This window comes from Nicotiana tabacum, chromosome 10 (genome assembly GCF_000715075.1).
Source record: "Nicotiana tabacum cultivar K326 chromosome 10, ASM71507v2, whole genome shotgun sequence".
Taxonomy (NCBI): Eukaryota; Viridiplantae; Streptophyta; class Magnoliopsida; order Solanales; family Solanaceae; genus Nicotiana; species Nicotiana tabacum.
In genome coordinates, this window is record NC_134089.1 from 2016004 (window position 1) to 2033485 (window position 17482).

Here is a 17482-nt window from a genome sequence, read left to right on the forward strand (position 1 = left end):
TATGCTATATAATTAGGCGGTTGGCAAACAGGCCCTTACTATGGACTCTGTGTATTCTTGCATAAACAAAAAGAAAATTGCAAGGATTATCCTCGTGTCCCCACAGTTTGAACATTTGATTTAGAATGACGTAAATACCCTTACATATATTTACTTACGACGCAAAGGACGTAGGAATACAGGGAGAAAACTGTCAATACGTAATAGAACAATCATACAAAAGAAAAATATCCCCAAATCAAAACCCTAACACCAAATCCAGCTGGTTCGTCAAATCTAGGGTTTATAAATTACCCTCAAAACGCACAGCATTACTTCCACAGAAGCTAGTTTTTGGTCTCGGCGTTTGCTTCCACAGCTAAGGAAAGAAAGAGGGTTCTCATTTCATTTCAGGGTAATAATTTCTTCTCATTTACTTCTTCTTTTGTAGTACTTGTTGTTTTAATATGTTTTTCTATATATACATATCACCAGTCTTTTTCTGCTTTTTCGGGGTGGGGGTGGGAGTGGGGTAAAATATGCATATTTTGGATTACTCGGATTAGATTTGTAATAATTGGTTTTTTTTTTGGTGTGTGGGTATACCTACATGGATTTGTGTGCAATGGCCCGTGGATGTCTGTTGATATTTTGTTTCCTTAAAAGGTTTAATATTGCAGCCTTAGAGGTTGAAGGGGAGCCTAAAGCAACAATAAAGCTGTCTCCATGTTGCGGCCCTTCCTCGGACCCTGCGTGAACGCGGGATGCTTTGTGCACTGGGCTGCCCTTTATTGCAGCTTTAGAAGTTATATGGGAGGATATATTGAGGGGGTACGCCACTAGATGTGGGTCTTTTACTTATATAAAACAATTAAAAACAGAAAAAAAGCTAGATGTGGGTCATTTGCTGACAGGTCAAAATTGCAGTATTAGGCATTAAGTTGGTTAATGGCGGGTTGTTGTATTAAAGTATTAAAGATTGATAATAATGTCCAAATGTTGGTTAGAGTAGTGATATGGAATTAAAATTTGAAATAGTTGGGGTAAGAAAATGACTTCCGCGTATAATTTAAGGAGTCATTTTTCTCCTTTTTGTTGGAAAGTATTTTTAGGGAATTAAACGCCAAAAAATTATTTTAGTTTCGGGAAAGTACTTTCCGTCTTGCTGTCCTGAAACTACCTAGTTTTGGCTTTAAACTCACTTATGTTATTATATATGTACATGCACACATTACAAAGTACTTTCCCGAAACTAAAATAATTTTTTGGTGTTTAATTCCCTGAAAATACTTTCCAACGGCTTTAAACTCACTTATGTTATTATATATGTACATGCACACATTACAAAGTAGTGTTCCTAACTTAGAGACAGTGCATGATCCAGATGCATATGTCCCATCTTATGCTCTTGCATCTCATCTATCTGTCTATCTTAGGCAAAAGATTGTGACTACTTGTCGACAAGGTTATATTTGTTCTTGTTTTCCAGTTCCTTCTCCACCACAGAAAGCTTGTCAGAATCTTAATTGTTCAAGAACTACTGTATTCAATGGTTGAGAATTAGTGTGAGCTTCATAGCTGATGAAGGCTTATGTTTATTATACAGAAAGGAGTACTAGGCATACCAAATAGTGTTTGAAGCCTTTGAGGGATTGTTTCTAACATTTGGTAAATGGGGTTAGCACCTTCTTTTGTAAAGTGCAAGCATCAAATGTTAGAGACTTATCTTCTTTACTATACAGGAAGGAGTACTAGGCGTGGCAAATAGTGTTTGAAGCCTTTGAGGGATTGTTTCTGACATTTCGCGAATGGGGTTTTAACACCTTCTCTTGTATGGTGCAAGCATAAAATGTTAGAGACTATCTTTTCTATTGAACCTTCCAAAATCTTAATCCAAAATACAGAGAAAAAGTAGCTAGAGCATTATTACATCTTCCAAATTAGGAACGAGGCAACCTAAAATTGGGAGCCTGGGTGCTTAAAACTCATATAATTCACATTTTGAACAAGACCGTTTAATTTAGGTTAGACAATTTAAATGGAATTTAGAAGTATTTTGATAATATGATTTTGTATTTAGACTACTAATTTGTACTTAAGATCAAGAACTATAAAATTTAGCTTTTACCTTGTGACGACATGTGGTGGTCATGGTGCACTTATAAACGGGATTAACTAATAAGATAAAAAGGGCCGCGGTCTGAAAAGAATGAATACACGTTATCATGAAGGATCTTTTTTATGATAATGGTAGAGATGTGGCCAGCTTGCGCGCACCTCCATGTTTCCACTAGGAGGATTTTGTCATTGACTTTTTTATGTTTTTAATCGTTTAGAAATAAAGAAATCAGTCGAGGATTAGTAAGACTTCATGATGCTGATGTTAATGGACTTCAACAACAACAACAACGTACCCATTATTATCCCACACTATGGGGTCTGGGGAGGGTAGTGTGTACGCAAACCTTACCTACCTTGTGAGGATAGAGAGGCTGTTTCCAATAAATACTCGGTTCAGGAAAGCATAAGCATCACATTAATGAAAATATAGACAAGAAGGGACAGTACCAAAAAACCATATAAAAGCAGAATAAAAACAACAAGATATTAAGGCGATCAACAATGAAAGAAAACATCGGTTAGTTATAAAAACCTACTACCAACAGAAGGCGAGACTGTGTGCCAATACTATTGTTATGAATACTCGAGACTACCTTACTCTATTATTACCCTAATCCTCGACCTACATATCTTCCTATCAAGGGTCATGTCCTCGGTCAGCTAAAGTTGCTCCATGTCTCGCGTCTCGTCAATCAATACAATATCGTCTCCAAATAGCATGTACCACGACACCTCCCCTTGGATGTGGCGCGTCAGTACGTCCATCGTCAGAGCAAACAAAAAAGGGCTGAGTGCTGACCCCTGATGCAACCCCATCATAACCGGGAAATGGTCCGAGTCCCCACCCACCGTCCTAACTCGAGTCTTTACTCCATCATACATGTCCTTAATCAACCTAACGTAGGCAACATGTACACCTCTAGCCTCCAAACATCTCCACAAAGCCTCCCTCGGAACTTTATCGTATGCTAATGGACTTCGGAGATAATAATTATGTTCAACAAATAGTTTTGAATTCTAATAGAAAAAGCTTTACGTGCAATATAGGGGAAAAGAAGTTTTGTAATTCTGAGATTTTCTCGGTGTCCTTTCCACTAGAAAATGTAGCTGGATAAGGAAACTCATTAATCAGTGGCCGAGCTTTTGGAATTGGTTGTGACTTTGTAAATGGATTTATTCTGCCAAACTAGTGAAATACGCATTACTGGAAGATTTTGATTTATCCATCCATCCGCTCCCCCCAAAGGGTAAAAAGGCCAGTGAGGATACATGATTCTAAGCTTTTTATTCAAGTGCAAAGGGTGATATCCCTTTTAACCTTTTATTCTAAGCTCGTGAGTGTAAGCTATATTTGCTTACTACTTCAAATTTACAGTCTTCATCATCATTAGACTGATTAGACTTCTAGTTAAGCTAGCTATAAATTAATCTGCTTCTTGAGGTCAAGTGTTAACTCCAATGGGCTAGCAAAACGACTTGTGGACTGTTCTGATATTGAGCAATGGTTATTTAAAAAGTGCAGTCGAGATTGCTCCTTTATCAGTGCATTCACTGTATGTCCATTAATTTACTGCAGGAAGGTCTCACTTACAGAATGGGATATGTATTTTGGAACTGGAATTATGTTTTATGGGGTTGGGTCTGGTGAGATCAAAACCTTGATGACCAATCCGTTTAGCATTCTATTTCCCCTGTATTGCGTGGGTTAATACGAGTAGATTAACCCTTTCAAAGTTTCATCTCTTCTATCTCTTTTCTCTTTCCTTGTTTTCTTTTATTTTCTTTCTTTTCCTTGTTCCATTGTTATGAATGCATTGGTCCTAATTATAGTTTAGACTAAAGGCTGACTTTCCTTCAGAAATCAATCAGTATCTACCTTTTAAGGAATTCATTGATTCATTATTTTTGCACCTGATGGAGGATATTACCCTCTTGATCATTCAGTATTCTTCTCTTGCCTGTCTTTGTTTGTATTGGTAAAATTTTGTCAGCCTTATACTGAAAATTGACATTGGAACTCCTTGGGCCATTTCTCATGGAACAAGTTCAGTTGAGATATTCTTTACTCTGGAAATCCTCTTGGCCTTTCATTTTGGTTCAGCCTGTCCACAATTTTCTTCTTTCTTTTGCAAATGCTTCCGGCTTCTGTGGTTCCATCAGAGTTGCAGTGCCAGCTTATCTTCCTAGATATATAAGATGCCGAGGACAAGGGCCAGTGCTGCAGCTATTAAATCTGAACCTGAGAAGCCTATTGAGACTGAAGAGCAGGTTGACTTTGAAGGGGATAATGAAGAAGATGAAGAGATTGAGTATGAAGAAGTAGAAGAAGAGGTGGAAATGGAAGAGGTGGAAGAAGAAGAAGAGGTAGAAGAGGAGGTGGAGGAGGAGGAGGAGGAGGAGGAGGAGGAGGAGGAGGAGGAGGAGGAAAATGAAAGTGATGGAGCTGGGGAAGCAAAGGGTTCGAAGGATGTAAAGATGAAAGTTGATACAAATGCTGAGGAGGATGTGGAGGAAAAGCATGCTAAGCTCCTTGCACTTCCTCCTCACGGTTCAGAAGTGTACATAGGTGGCATTACTCAAGATGTGTCTGAGGCAGATGTGAGGGATTTTTGTGAGACAATTGGGGAAGTTACAGAGGTAAATTCTTTTCCTGTTCATTAACTGTTCTTTATTGGTATCACATAATTTTACTAGGATAACATGAGTGAAAATGTCAGGTAAGAATAATGAAAGGGAAGGACTCAACTCAGAACAAGGGATATGCGTTTGTTACCTATAGAAACAAGGAATTGGCATCCAAGGCTATTAAGGAGCTCAACAACACTGAGCTGAAGGTACGCAAAATGCTATTCTCCTTAACTGGTTCTGTACTCTTTCTTTGTCTCATCTTGCCTAGTTTATCAGTCACTTATTAAACAGTTTACAGCCTTGATGTACATTTCCATAAGCGTGAATGGAAATTTATCTATTTGCTGGACTCTTTGGTTTCTCTAATAGCTGTTCCTGTATCAGGGAAAAAGGGTAAAATGTTCTCCAGCTCAAGCTAAACATCGGTTGTTCATTGGTAATGTTCCTAGAAACTGGGGGGAGGAAGATATGAGGACAGCTGTGACGAACGTGGGGCCTGGGGTTATTACTATTGAGTTGGTGAAGGTAAGGTCTCTTTTTTTTGTGACATATGCTTATAGTTATTCCGTTTCTCAACCTTTTGCTACAGTATCTTTGTCATTGGTTATACATTTGCAGCTCCATCGTTGTTACTCTTCCACATAAATCCTGTTATTCATGCAAAGAAGATTAAGTTTGTCCCCGAATATATATGCAAGAAAAAACCATTTTTTGTTGCTTTAATTTTTTTTCCTAATTCCTATGATACAGGATCCTCAGAACTCTGGTAGAAATCGTGGATTCGCTTTTATAGAATATTACAATAATGCATGTGCAGAGTATTCAAGACAAAAGATGTCAAATTCTGACTTTAAGCTTGATGATAATGCACCAACTGTCAGCTGGGCAGATCCCAAAAATGCTGAAACTGCTGCTTCTGCACAGGTTCTACTTTTAGAACTCGTGCATATTTTATCTTTCCTTTCCATGCAGACTAATGTGCTTGGGGGGTGGGGGGGTGATTTTCTTAGATACTTGCACAGTTGGTGATTCCTATTCAGCATAACTCTGTGCTATATGTTGGTTAGCTCAGTGTCTTTCAAACAAGGATTACCGGTGTGAACATTTTACCTCCTGCTCCACTCCCAATTCCTCCACCCAACAGCCCCCCCCCCTCCCCCCCCAATAAAAGGGACTAACAAATCAAAAGAAGCATTGCTGGAGATACAGCTGATTAACAGCCAATGCTTTTGGGCTTGATAGTATGGATTTTCGCTTTGCTTTAGAGATTGTGTTTTGCGTGTCTGATCCTAAGTTGGAATCTACCAAGTAGCTATATTTCTCAAGAATGATTTATCGCTTGGTGCATAAAATATTGTCCATTATGGTCCAGCTGGGTTAATTACCAAATGTTCTGAAGATGTTGAATTGTGATGTAAGCATCTTTTGTCTCCTTTTGGGACTCTATAGGTTAAAGCCGTGTATGTGAAGAACTTGCCCAAAAACATTACCCAAGACAAGCTAAAAGAGTTGTTTGAACATCATGGGAAGATTACAAAAGTAGTTCTTCCTCCAGCTAAACCAGGGCAAGAACAGAGCAGATATGGCTTTGTTCACTTTGCTGAGAGGTCAAGTGCTATGAAGGCCCTGAAGAACACTGAGAGATATGAGATAGATGGTATGTCTGTTTCCTACTTCTTTCTTTGGATTTGATTTCACTTCATACAACAAAATGTATGATGACACTGATGCATCGTTGCTCTTATACAGGAAAAATACTGGAGTGTTCACTCGCAAAGCCTCAGGCAGACCAGAAATCTTCAGGAGGGTCAAGCTCACAAAAGGGGCCCACACTTCCAACTTACCCTCCTCGTATTGGCTATGGCATGGTTGGAGCTCCTTATGGTGCTCTAAGTGCAGGATATGGTGGTGCAGGTGTTGGCCAAGTAAGAACTTTTTCATGTTTTTGATGGTGACTGTTTGTCTTCGCATTCGATGTTCTAGCCTTTTCAATCAATCAACTATACTTTAACGGCTTAACCATTATTGGTTTTTAGTCTATATGTATCCTATACATAAATTATGCTATTTTTGAGGCATTCCATTCCAATATTAGATAATTTGTCTTCCAAAGTACATTAAGATCTCGAAAACTAGATATTTTATTCAAGAACTCATACTTGTCCCTGCATATGAGTCTCTACCAAAGTAAAAAAGACTCAGTAAAAGTACCTAGGTGAGTCGCTACCAAAGTAAAAAAGACTCAGTAAAAGTACCTAGGCATAGCTGAGCAGTAACAACTGAGTTTTAATATCATTGAGTTAATAACTCTTAGGGGTCGTTTGGTTCCAATCTGGGATATCCAGGATTATAATCCACTGTGGGATAGGTAATACCAAGTTTTGGGTATAGAACTTATACCGGTATTAGCTAATACCTATAACCAAACATGAGATAAATGTAATATCAAATTTTATCACGGGATTAGTATCCCTATCCCGATAACCAGACCCCTTATATGTATCATTTGCTTCCATTGTGTTTTGTTTTCGTGTTTTATTCTTAGCTCATTTCTTTTAATCACCTAATTATCATATTGTTGCACTTATGTTAGGGGTGCATATGGAAGTTAGCACTACATTACAAAATCTTCTCTATTTGTGCTACTTTCGACTTTGGGTTTGATGATCAGTTTATTTCAAATGGTATCAGAGCCAAACTTTGTTGGGCTTGTCTGCACATCCCTTTTCTCTCTTCATACTCTATCACTCTGGTTTCTCTCTCTCTCTCTCAATAATCATCCCATGGAGCTGCTTTGGGCTTCTTTCTCTTTTTCTCTCTCTCAATTCATCAGCCCATCGAGCTAATAACATTTCTCTAGGCCTACTCATTAACTTATTGAGCCTAACCTGACCCCCCCTCTACTCCAAATCCAGTCCTGTTCAGCTTCACCTGTCCTCTCTAGTCTTTACTTCAGGAAAGAAAGGTAGACAGAAAAGAAAATCAAATTCATGTGTAAACTGTATAACTTGGTTACACAGGCGGGAGGATTTTAGAGAATGCTACACTTGTCCCTCAACGGTTGGGTAAGGGTTTCCAAATGGGTTTATAATATCATGGACCTCTCCACATCCCTTAAGGTTTTGGGTTGGATTAGGTTATTTCACAAATTCTCAAATGCTGTCCAATCTTCTAGACTGTGAATCCTAGTCTTTTACTTTAGTAAAATGCATCTAATCCAGGTACGCCCTAATGTTAACTTTGCCTCAAGTGTATAGATTCCTAAAGGTGGATTTTGCTGTTCTTTAGTGTTGGAAACCCCCCCCCCCCCCCCAAAACCCCCCACACCCCCCAAAAAAAAGAGAGAGTGAGAGAAAAAGAATTTCAATAATTCTTTGAATTGGTGTTCCATTTATTTGTAGCTTGTAAGCAAGCTTTCTTTTGTTAACTGCTGCCATCAGTTGCTAGGTTTCCGTTGGTTCATTTTCTTGTGGCGACTTGTGCAGGACTTCTATTAATGAATATGATTAATCATCTAAAAATTGTTGCTAATTATACTCTAATACATAAAGCAAAAACTTTGAGGAGATAAACCAGTTTCCAATCAGAGTAGTCAAAAGAGAGAAGGGCAAAAGAGCGCCAAAAATTTGTTGGAGTTTAAGCACAATGCTCAATTAAAGCGTGTGCTTAAGGGAATAAAAGCTCTGATGAAGAAAAAACAAAGAAATAGAAATGTGATGCACGAAAATGTTACTGTAAACACAAACAATAATTATTTGGACAAAAGAAAGGAAAAACTATAATTAAGCAATATATATGTTGGTGTGCCCTTTAAGATGGAACCCATCATTGAAGGTGGACATGCTTTAGCACCTTGACGTCTACGCTTTACTGATTAAGCATGGCGAAGCACACAATCTGGGCCTCACCGAGCTTCACGGCTTGGCAAATTTTAATGAACTCTTTAACAACATTGTTTCCCATGTGTTGTTATTACATATGCAAGATTTTTGTCCAAGACAAGAAATATCTATATTACAAGGTTGCAATGTATACTGCAGGATTTCCGTGTTAATTAAATCTGAATTGGATTAGTTGATGGGCCCTATATTATCACTCTCAAGTGTAGCTTGTGTTCAGGTAAATTTGTGAATCTGCAGCTTTACTAACACTTGTTGCCGTCACTTCACAGCCACTGGTCTATGGAAGAGGAGCTACACCTGCTGGCTTGGCAATGATGCCGATGCTTTTGCCTGATGGAAGGATTGGATATGTCCTGTAAGTATAACTCGTCTATAGCAGTTGCTTTGGTAAGCTTGATAATGAAATACCTGGTTGATCAGTAAATGCATCATGGTTGGTTAAATCTGGTTGAGTAGTAAATGCTCTGGTTGGTTAACTTTATTCCAGAATCTTCATCAGAATAAGCATTGTGCTGATACTTGTGACAGTTAGACACTTGGACAATTCTAGGAAGCGTTTTGTCTGTGAAACTGTTTCTTTTGGGCAAAAAAGTGAATGATATTCTTTTAACAAAGGTGCCTGTCTAGCACCCAGCACCCAAGGTGTGGCCTAATGGTCAATGCTGTAGTCAAAAACCTGGGAGACCAGAGTTCAAATCCCGGCAGAGACAAATACTAGGTAATTTCTTCCCATCCGCCTAAGCCTTGTTAGGTAGAGTTACCCGGTACCTGTGTTGGTGGGAAGTAGCAGGTACGCAGTGGAATAGTCGAGGTGTGCACAAGCTGGCCCGGACACCGTCATATCAAAAAAGAAAAAAAGGTGCTTTTCTGTTTCAAATATTTGAAAGAAAGTCTTTTCAGAAAGTTGAAGAAATGTGTATAAGTTGGAGATGTGCTAGCAGGCTGTTTTTGGATGAAAAAGGGCCTTTTCTGGACCTTGCTTAATAGCAACATGGCCCCTAAAGTTTTTGACTAATTTTATTTCAACCCAGCATTAACATCGTTTTGCAGGGCAACCATGGGATAGGAGGATGCAATTGAATATAGAAATTTAATTAAGTTGGACAAAAATGTGGTGATGTTTGAAGATAATTGATGGTTCTTATGAAAAGCTAGATAAAAGGCCATGTTTTGTTTTTTGAGGAGTTACATCGAAACAACAAACTTGCAACAACTTTTTCTTTGTAAGTTGCCCTCCTTTCTGTGTTTAAGTTACTCGGGATCCAAAAAATACTTTTTTGAGACAAGTTATCTAAGCACAAATTTTGTCTTCAATAAACTTCTCAAGATACTTTTTGTAAAATTTGTCCACACTGCCCCTTAGACTCTTTTGAGTGTGGGGATGCACATTGCATCAGATCATGATCTTGGAGTTGTGTTCTGTTCTGTCTTTTTGTTATTGCATCAGATCATTTTACTTAACAGCTGTTTGGGGGGGGGGGGGTTAGGGGCTTAAGATGTTAAAAGTTTAGTCATCTAGAAGTCACCTATCTCTTAGAACTACTAGGGTTAGGGGCTTAAGATGTTAAGTTTTAGTCATCTAGAAGTCACCTGTCTCTTAGAACTACTCGCCCCTGCAGAATGAAACATAATTTATTGCTTGCGCTCGGTGTTTCATGTTTGCAAGTTTTGCTTTTCTGGTACAGTTGAATATTGGTATTCTGTCCTTTCATCTAGTTTTTATTGTTAATACAGAAATTAGTGGACTTTCAGCTGAGAATTTTATCTTTTTGAAATGATTGTTAAGATTTTCGATATGCTCATTTATTCCTTCCAGTATTCTTCTTATCTGATGTCGCCTCATGTTGTTCAAAATATTCAAAGAACTCATATTGCATCCGAGATGTTTGGATCATGACTGGGTCAAATTATTGTTCGTGTTAGGTGTATTTGTATATGATTGATTCAAAAATGACAAAGAAGGGTTTTCTTTATATCATCTCTGATCTCTTTTCCCTGTCCAGGCAACAACCAGGTGTTATGCATACCCCACCTCCAGCATCACGGGGTGGCCGCAGTGGCGGAGGAGGTTCAAGTGGTGGAAGGCGGGGTGACGGCGGACGGGGGCGTTCCCGGTACAACCCTTACTAGGTGTAAATGAGCGCCAACAATATTTGAGGATATTCACTTTGACAATTTAAGTTATTGACTGATGTATCTGTAACCTGTTTAAAGAATTCACTCTTATCTGTAGTCTCCCTTTAACAAACTCTCTTCATGGCAATTTGCCCCTGCTAAAGTAAATGTTTGCACATCTATCGGCTTCTTAACGTTGGAGTTAAAACAGAAAGGAAATTCGTGTGTATTTACAGTAGTAGATTCCTTGTGTGAGAAATTATCCGAGTCTTGCACGCAAGTATCTCTATTCACTTCAGTTTACGGTAAACTAAACAATGTGCCTTGTTGATGCCTAGGGGTTCATTTATTTTATTGATAAATGTGATGTCTGGGCTTAGTTTATGTATACAATTCAACTATTTTAACGGGTATTTGCTATTTTTTACCAGCCGCAAATATTGAATTGCTATGCCTAACATCTTTTTTGGTTCCTTTCTCGTTGGATTTAAAGTATTTTTAATAATTTTTACCAACTTCATTAACTGGTAGGCCACGCACTTAGGTGACTAGAATAATATTTTTCAAAAAGTTTCAAGAGTTCAATTCTTTTCAAGTATCAAATTAACTTATAGTTAACTGAAAAAGTGGATAATATCATAAATTCGCGTTGCATGATTTCAAATCACTGAAAAATAAACTCGAAAGTCTTGACGAAATTTTAGATCGATCAGAGTTCGTCAATTTTTTTTTACAAAATCAGTATGTACTAATATACACGGAAAAATGGATATAATCACAAATTCGTATTGCATGACCCTAAAACACCATAAAATGAACCCGGAAGTCATGGTGAAGTAATGAGTATTGGTCACTAGATCGTCTCCTATGGACCTACAAAAATTCCAGCCAATCGGAGTCCGTAAAAAAACTTCTACAAAATTAACATGTACATACACAAAATCACAAATTCGTGTTGACCATGAAACGCCATAAAATGAACCCACAAGTCACGACGCAACAACAAATATTGGTAACTAGGGCGTTTCCTATAGACCTATGAAATTTGGCCAGTCGAAGTCCGTCAAAAAAAATTCTACAAAATTAACATTACTAATACACGAGGAAAGTTCATGGCAAAGCCAGGACAATTGTTCATTAGGTCGTTTCGAATGACCCATAAAATATTTGGCAATTCGGAACTCGTCGCCCGAATTCGTGAAGAGCGTGGACATTAGCACACGAAAAATTAGAAATCATCGTGAATTCCTATTTTATGGCCCTAAAACGCCAAAAAATAAAGTAACGGTCGTGACGAAGCAATGACTATTGTTCATTAGGTCATTTCTGATTGACCCATAAAATTTTAGGCGATTCGGAACCCGTCGCCCGAATTCATGAAGATGGCATGGACATAGCACACACAAAAATCGAAAATCGTCCTGATTTTCTGTTTATGGCCCTAAAACGCCAAAAAATGAGGAACAATCATGGCGAAGCGATGACAATTATTTATTAGGTCATTTCTGATGGGCCTATAAAATTTTGGGCGATTCAGAGACCGTCGCCCAAATTCATGAATATGGCATGGATATTAGCATACGAAAAATTGGAAATCAACATGAATTCCTATTTTATGGCCCTAAAATGCAAAAAAAGAGGAACGACACGACGAAGCGATAACTATTGTTTATTAGGCCATTTCTAATGTGCCCACAAAATTTCTGGATGATTCAGAACCAATCGCCTGAATTTATGATGATGTCGTGGACGTTAGCACGCGAAAAATTAGAAATCGTCATGAATTCCTATTTTATGGTTTTAAAACGCGAAAAAGAGGAAAAATCATGGTGAAACGATGACTATTGTCCATTAGATTATTTCTGATGCACCCACAAAATTTAGGCGATTTGGAGCCTATCAGTCGAATTCATGAAGATGGCGTAGACATTAGCAGTGTTTTAAAAGGCGTTTTCGGGGCGAGGCGCACCAAAAACGCCCTGAGGTGATGGTGTGGGGTGAAAGTCTCAAGAGGCGTACGCCTAGCAATTCAGGGCGTATGCCCGGGCGTTTGAGGAGTGTTTTTTAGTGAGGCGCAAGCCCCAGAGACTTTTTCAAAGTAAAACAAAATTTGTTGAATAAGTCCTTCATATAATACCCAAATTCTCAAAAGTCAGCTTGGTAATTACTCAAATTTTTTAAAAAGGAACTGAAATGTATTAAATTAAAAAGTCAAGACCTTTTTTATTGATTGAATCCCTAATTCATGGTCTTTCCCAATTTTTTTTTTGTCCGCTAGTCTGCTAATATCTTCCAAAAGCAACGAATATTCAGTTTTTGTACAAATACAAAGAGAACTCCATTTTCCTTCGTAGCAGCAAGTTCAAAGTTTAAATTGTAGGCTAGTCATCCTTTTTGTTGCTCCATGTAGAAAACTTTATTCTTTTTGACTCAAGTTACTTGTGCTTCTAAGTAGCGTATAATAGATTGTTTTGACTTATTTTTTGTGTGTATGGAGCGCGCGCGCGTTTTGACTAGTTTTTAGTGGAGATGGAGCACATATATATATATATATATATTCCACATATTTATAGTTTCTTCAATTTTTATACAATTTTACCTGTTTATAAATATTTACTGTAATTATATTATTTTATAAAATACTTAAAAATTAAATACCTATGGGGCTTACTTCCTGTGCCTGGGGCTTACACCTTGCTGAGGCATATGGAAAATGCCTCGTCTTACGCCTACGCCTGTTAAAATACTGGACATTAGCACACGAATAATTGGAAATCATATTGAATTCCTGTTTTATGGCCCTAAAACGCCAAAAAACGAGGAACATTCATTAAGAATCAATGACTATTGTTCATTATGTCATTTCTGATGGGACCAAAAATTTTTAGGCGATTCAAAGTCCGTCGTCCAAATTCATGAAGATGGCGTGGACAGTAACACAAAATATTGAAAGTCATCATCAATTCTTATTTTACGGCTCTAAAATGCCAAAAATAAAGAACGGACATGGCGAGACAATAACTATTGTTCATTAGGTCGTTTATGATGGGTCCACAAAATTTTACGCCTCCGCCACCCAAATTCATGAAGATGGTGTGTACATTAGCACACAAAAAATTGGAAATCATTGTGAATTTTTATTTTATGGCTCTAAAACACCAAAAACGAGGAGCGGTCATGGCGAAACTATGACTATTGTTTATTAGATCATTTCGGATGGTCCCACAAAATTTTAGGCGATCTGGAGCCCGTCGCCCGAATACATGAAGATGTCGTGGACATTAGCACATGAAAAATTGAATATGTTCGGAATTACTTTTTTATAGCCCTAAAACGCAAAAGAATAGGGAACAGTTATAGCGAAGCCATGACTATTATTCATTAGGTCATTTATGATGGCCCCACAAAATTTTAGGCAATTCGGAGCCCACCGTCCGAATTTTTGAAGATGGCGTGGACATTAGTACATGAAAAATTGAAATCGCTCTAAATTCCTATTTTATGGTCCTAAAATATCAAAAAATAAAGAACGGTCATGGCGAAGCGATGAATATTGTTCATTAGGTCGTTTATGATGGATCCACAAATTTTAAGCAATTCGAAACCCATCGCCCGAATTCATGAAGATGGTATGGTCTAATGCACACGAAAATAGGAAATCATCTTGAATTCCTATTTTATCGTCCTAAAATGCCAAAAAACGAGGAACAATTATGGTGAGTCGATGACATTTGTTCATTAAGTCATTTCTTATGGGTCCACAACATTTTAAGTGATTCGAAGCTCGTCGCCCAAATTTATGAAGATTGCTTGGACATTAGCATACAGAAGGAAATCGTCTTGAATCATGTTTTATGGCCTTAAAAATACCAAAACGAGGAGCAACCATGAAGAATTAATGATAATTGTTTATTAGGTCATTGCTGATGGGCCCAAATATTTTTAGGAGATTCAGAGCATGTCGCCCGAATTCACAAAAAAATGAGGAACGATCACGGTGAAGTGATGACTAGTATTCATTAGGAGTTTCTGATGGACACACAAAATTTTAGGCAATTTTAGCAAACAAAAAATTGGAAATCGTCCTTAATTCCTGTTTTATGGCCCTAAAATACCAAAAAATGAGGAACAATCAGGCGAATCCATAATTATTATTCATTAGGTCATTTCTGATGAGACCACAACATTTTAGGCGATTCAGATCTCGTCGTCTGAATTCATGAAGATAGTATGTACATTAGCATATGAAAATTGGAAATAGTCCTAAATTCCTGGTTTATGGCCCTAAAACACCAAACAACGAGGAACCGTCATGGATAAGCGATGACTATTGTTCATTCGGTCGTTTCTGACGGGCTCACAAAATTTCAGGCAATGCGGAGCCTGTCGCCCGAATTCATAAGATGGCGTGGACATTAGCATATGAAAAATTTGAAATCGTGTTCAATTCCTTGTTTATGTCCTTAAAATGCCAAAAAATGAGGAACGGTCATGGTGAAGCGAAGAGTATTGCTCAGTAGGTCGTTTTGATGGGCCCAGTTGTTTTAGGATATTCAGATTTTGTTTCTCGAATTCATGAAGATGGCGGGGACATTAGCACCGGAAAAATTGAAAATCATCGTGAATTCCTATTTTATGGCCCTAAAACGCCAAAAATGATTAATGGTTATGGCAAAGTAATGACTATTTTTAATTAGGTAATTTCTGATGGGCCCACAAAATTTTAGGCGGTACGGTGCCCATCTCCCAAATTCACGATGATGGAGTGGACATTAGCACACGAAAAATTAAAAATCATTGTGAATTCCTCTTTTATGGCTCTAAAATGCCAAAAAATAAGGAACGATTGTGTCAAAACTATGACTATGATTTATTAGATCATTTCAGATGGGCCCACAAAATTTTAGGCAATTCGGAGCTCGTCGCCTTAATTAATGAAAATGGTGTGGCCTAAGCACACGAAAAATTTGAAATCGTAGTGAGTTCCTGTTTTATGGACCTAAAATACCAAAAAAGAGGAACGGTGTTGGCAAAGAAGTGATTATCGTTTATTAGATCATTTTTGATGGACCCACAAAATTTTAGGTGTTTCAGAGTCCGTTGCCCCAATTCATGAAGATGACGTGGACATTAGCACACGAAAAATTAAAAATCATCATGAATTCTTGTTTTATGGCCCTAAAACGCCAAAACACGAGGAACGATCATGGCGAAGCGATAACTATTATTCATTAGGTTGTTTTCGATGGTCCCACAAAACTTTAGGCGATTCGGAGCCCGCCGCACAAATTCATGAAGATGCCGTGGACATTAGCACACGAAAAATTGAAATCGTCTAGAATTTTTGTTTTATGGCCCTAAAATATAAATAAAATAAGGTACGGTCTTGGAGAACCAATGACTATTATTCATTAGGCCGTTTCTTATGGGCCCAGAGGATTTAAGGCAATCCGGAGCTTGTCTCCCAAATTCATGAAGATGGAGTCGACATTAGCACACGAAAAATTGAAAATCGTCGTGAATTCCTACTTTATGATTTTAAAACGCCAAAAATGAGGAACAATCATGGCGAAGCTATGACTATTGTTCATTAGGTAATTTCGGAGAGCACACAAAATGTTAGGCAATTCGAACCTCGTCACCTGTGTGGACATTAGCACTCGAAAAATTAGAAATCATCGGGAGTTTTTGTTTTATGGACCTAAAACGCGAGAAAAGAGGAACGGTCAAGGCGAAGCGATGACTATTGTTTATTATATCATTTTTGATATGCCCACAAAATTTTAGGTGAGTTGGAGTCCATCGTCCGAATTCATGAAGATGAAGTGGATATTAGCTCAAAAGAAATTGGATACAATCGTGAATTCTAGTTTTATGGCTCTAAAACGCGAAAAAAGGAGTAACTATCATTACGAGGCAATGACTATTGTTCATTAGGTCTTTTCTGATGGGTCCATAAAATTATAGGTGATTTGGAACCCGTCGCTTGAATTCATGAAGATGGCGTGGACATTAGCACACAAAAAATTAGAAATCATCTTATAATTCCAGCCCGATTCCAAGATTTTCGTGTGCTATAGCCCACGCCATACACATGCATATGGGCGATTGGACCTGAATCACTAAAATGTTGCTAGCCCATCAAAAATGACTTAAGGAAAAATAGTCATCGCTTCACCATGACCGTTCCTCGTGTTTTGGCATTTTAGGGCCATAAATCTGGAATTCCGCTCAATTCTTAGATTTTCGTGTGCTCTAGCCCACGCCAACTGCATACATCCGGGCAACTAGACCCGAATCGCCTAAAATTTTGCCGGCCCATAAAAAATGACCTAAGGAACAATAGTCACCGCCTCGCCATGACCATTACTCGTTCTTCGACATTTTAGGGCCATAAAACTGAAATTCCGCTCGATTCCCAGATTTTGGTGTGCTATATCCATGCCTTCTGCATGGGCCCGGGCCATCGGATCCAGATCGCCTAAAATTTTTCCGGTCTATCAAAAATGACCTAAGGAACAATAGTCACTGCCTCGTCATGACCGTTACTCAATTTTTGGCGTTTTAGGGCCATTAAATTAGAATTTCACCCGATTCCCAAATTTTCGTGTGCTATAGTCCACGCCTTCAACATGGGCACGAGTCACCAGACCCATATCGGCTAATTTTGCCAGCCCATAAGAAATGACCTAAGGAACAATATTCGCCGCCTCACCATGATTGTTACTCATTTTTGG

General features: G+C 38.2%; 1 protein-coding gene across 4 annotated transcripts; it reads left to right on the forward strand.

The window, feature by feature from the left end:
* Positions 1-234: 234 nt before the first annotated feature.
* LOC107773309 (heterogeneous nuclear ribonucleoprotein Q) lies at positions 235-10925 on the forward strand. 4 transcript variants are annotated; one of them, XR_012695326.1, is made up of 10 exons: positions 235-394; positions 4261-4737; positions 4818-4934; positions 5113-5253; positions 5479-5652; positions 6178-6385; positions 6478-6653; positions 8900-8985; positions 9681-9853; positions 10634-10925. XR_012695326.1 is itself a non-coding variant. In XM_075222475.1 (10 exons), the coding sequence occupies exons 3-10, from the start codon at positions 4297-4299 to the stop codon at positions 10758-10760; spliced, it is 1470 nt and encodes a 489-aa protein (XP_075078576.1). In that variant the 5' UTR covers positions 245-394; positions 3677-3744; positions 4261-4296; the 3' UTR covers positions 10761-10925. The 4 variants fall into 4 exon arrangements, 3 of the variants coding, with proteins under 3 accessions (XP_075078574.1, XP_075078576.1, XP_075078577.1); XM_075222475.1 differs by lacking the exon at positions 9681-9853 and adding an exon at positions 3677-3744 and having other exon boundaries at positions 245-394; XM_075222473.1 differs by lacking the exon at positions 9681-9853.
* Positions 10926-17482: the final 6557 nt, after the last annotated feature.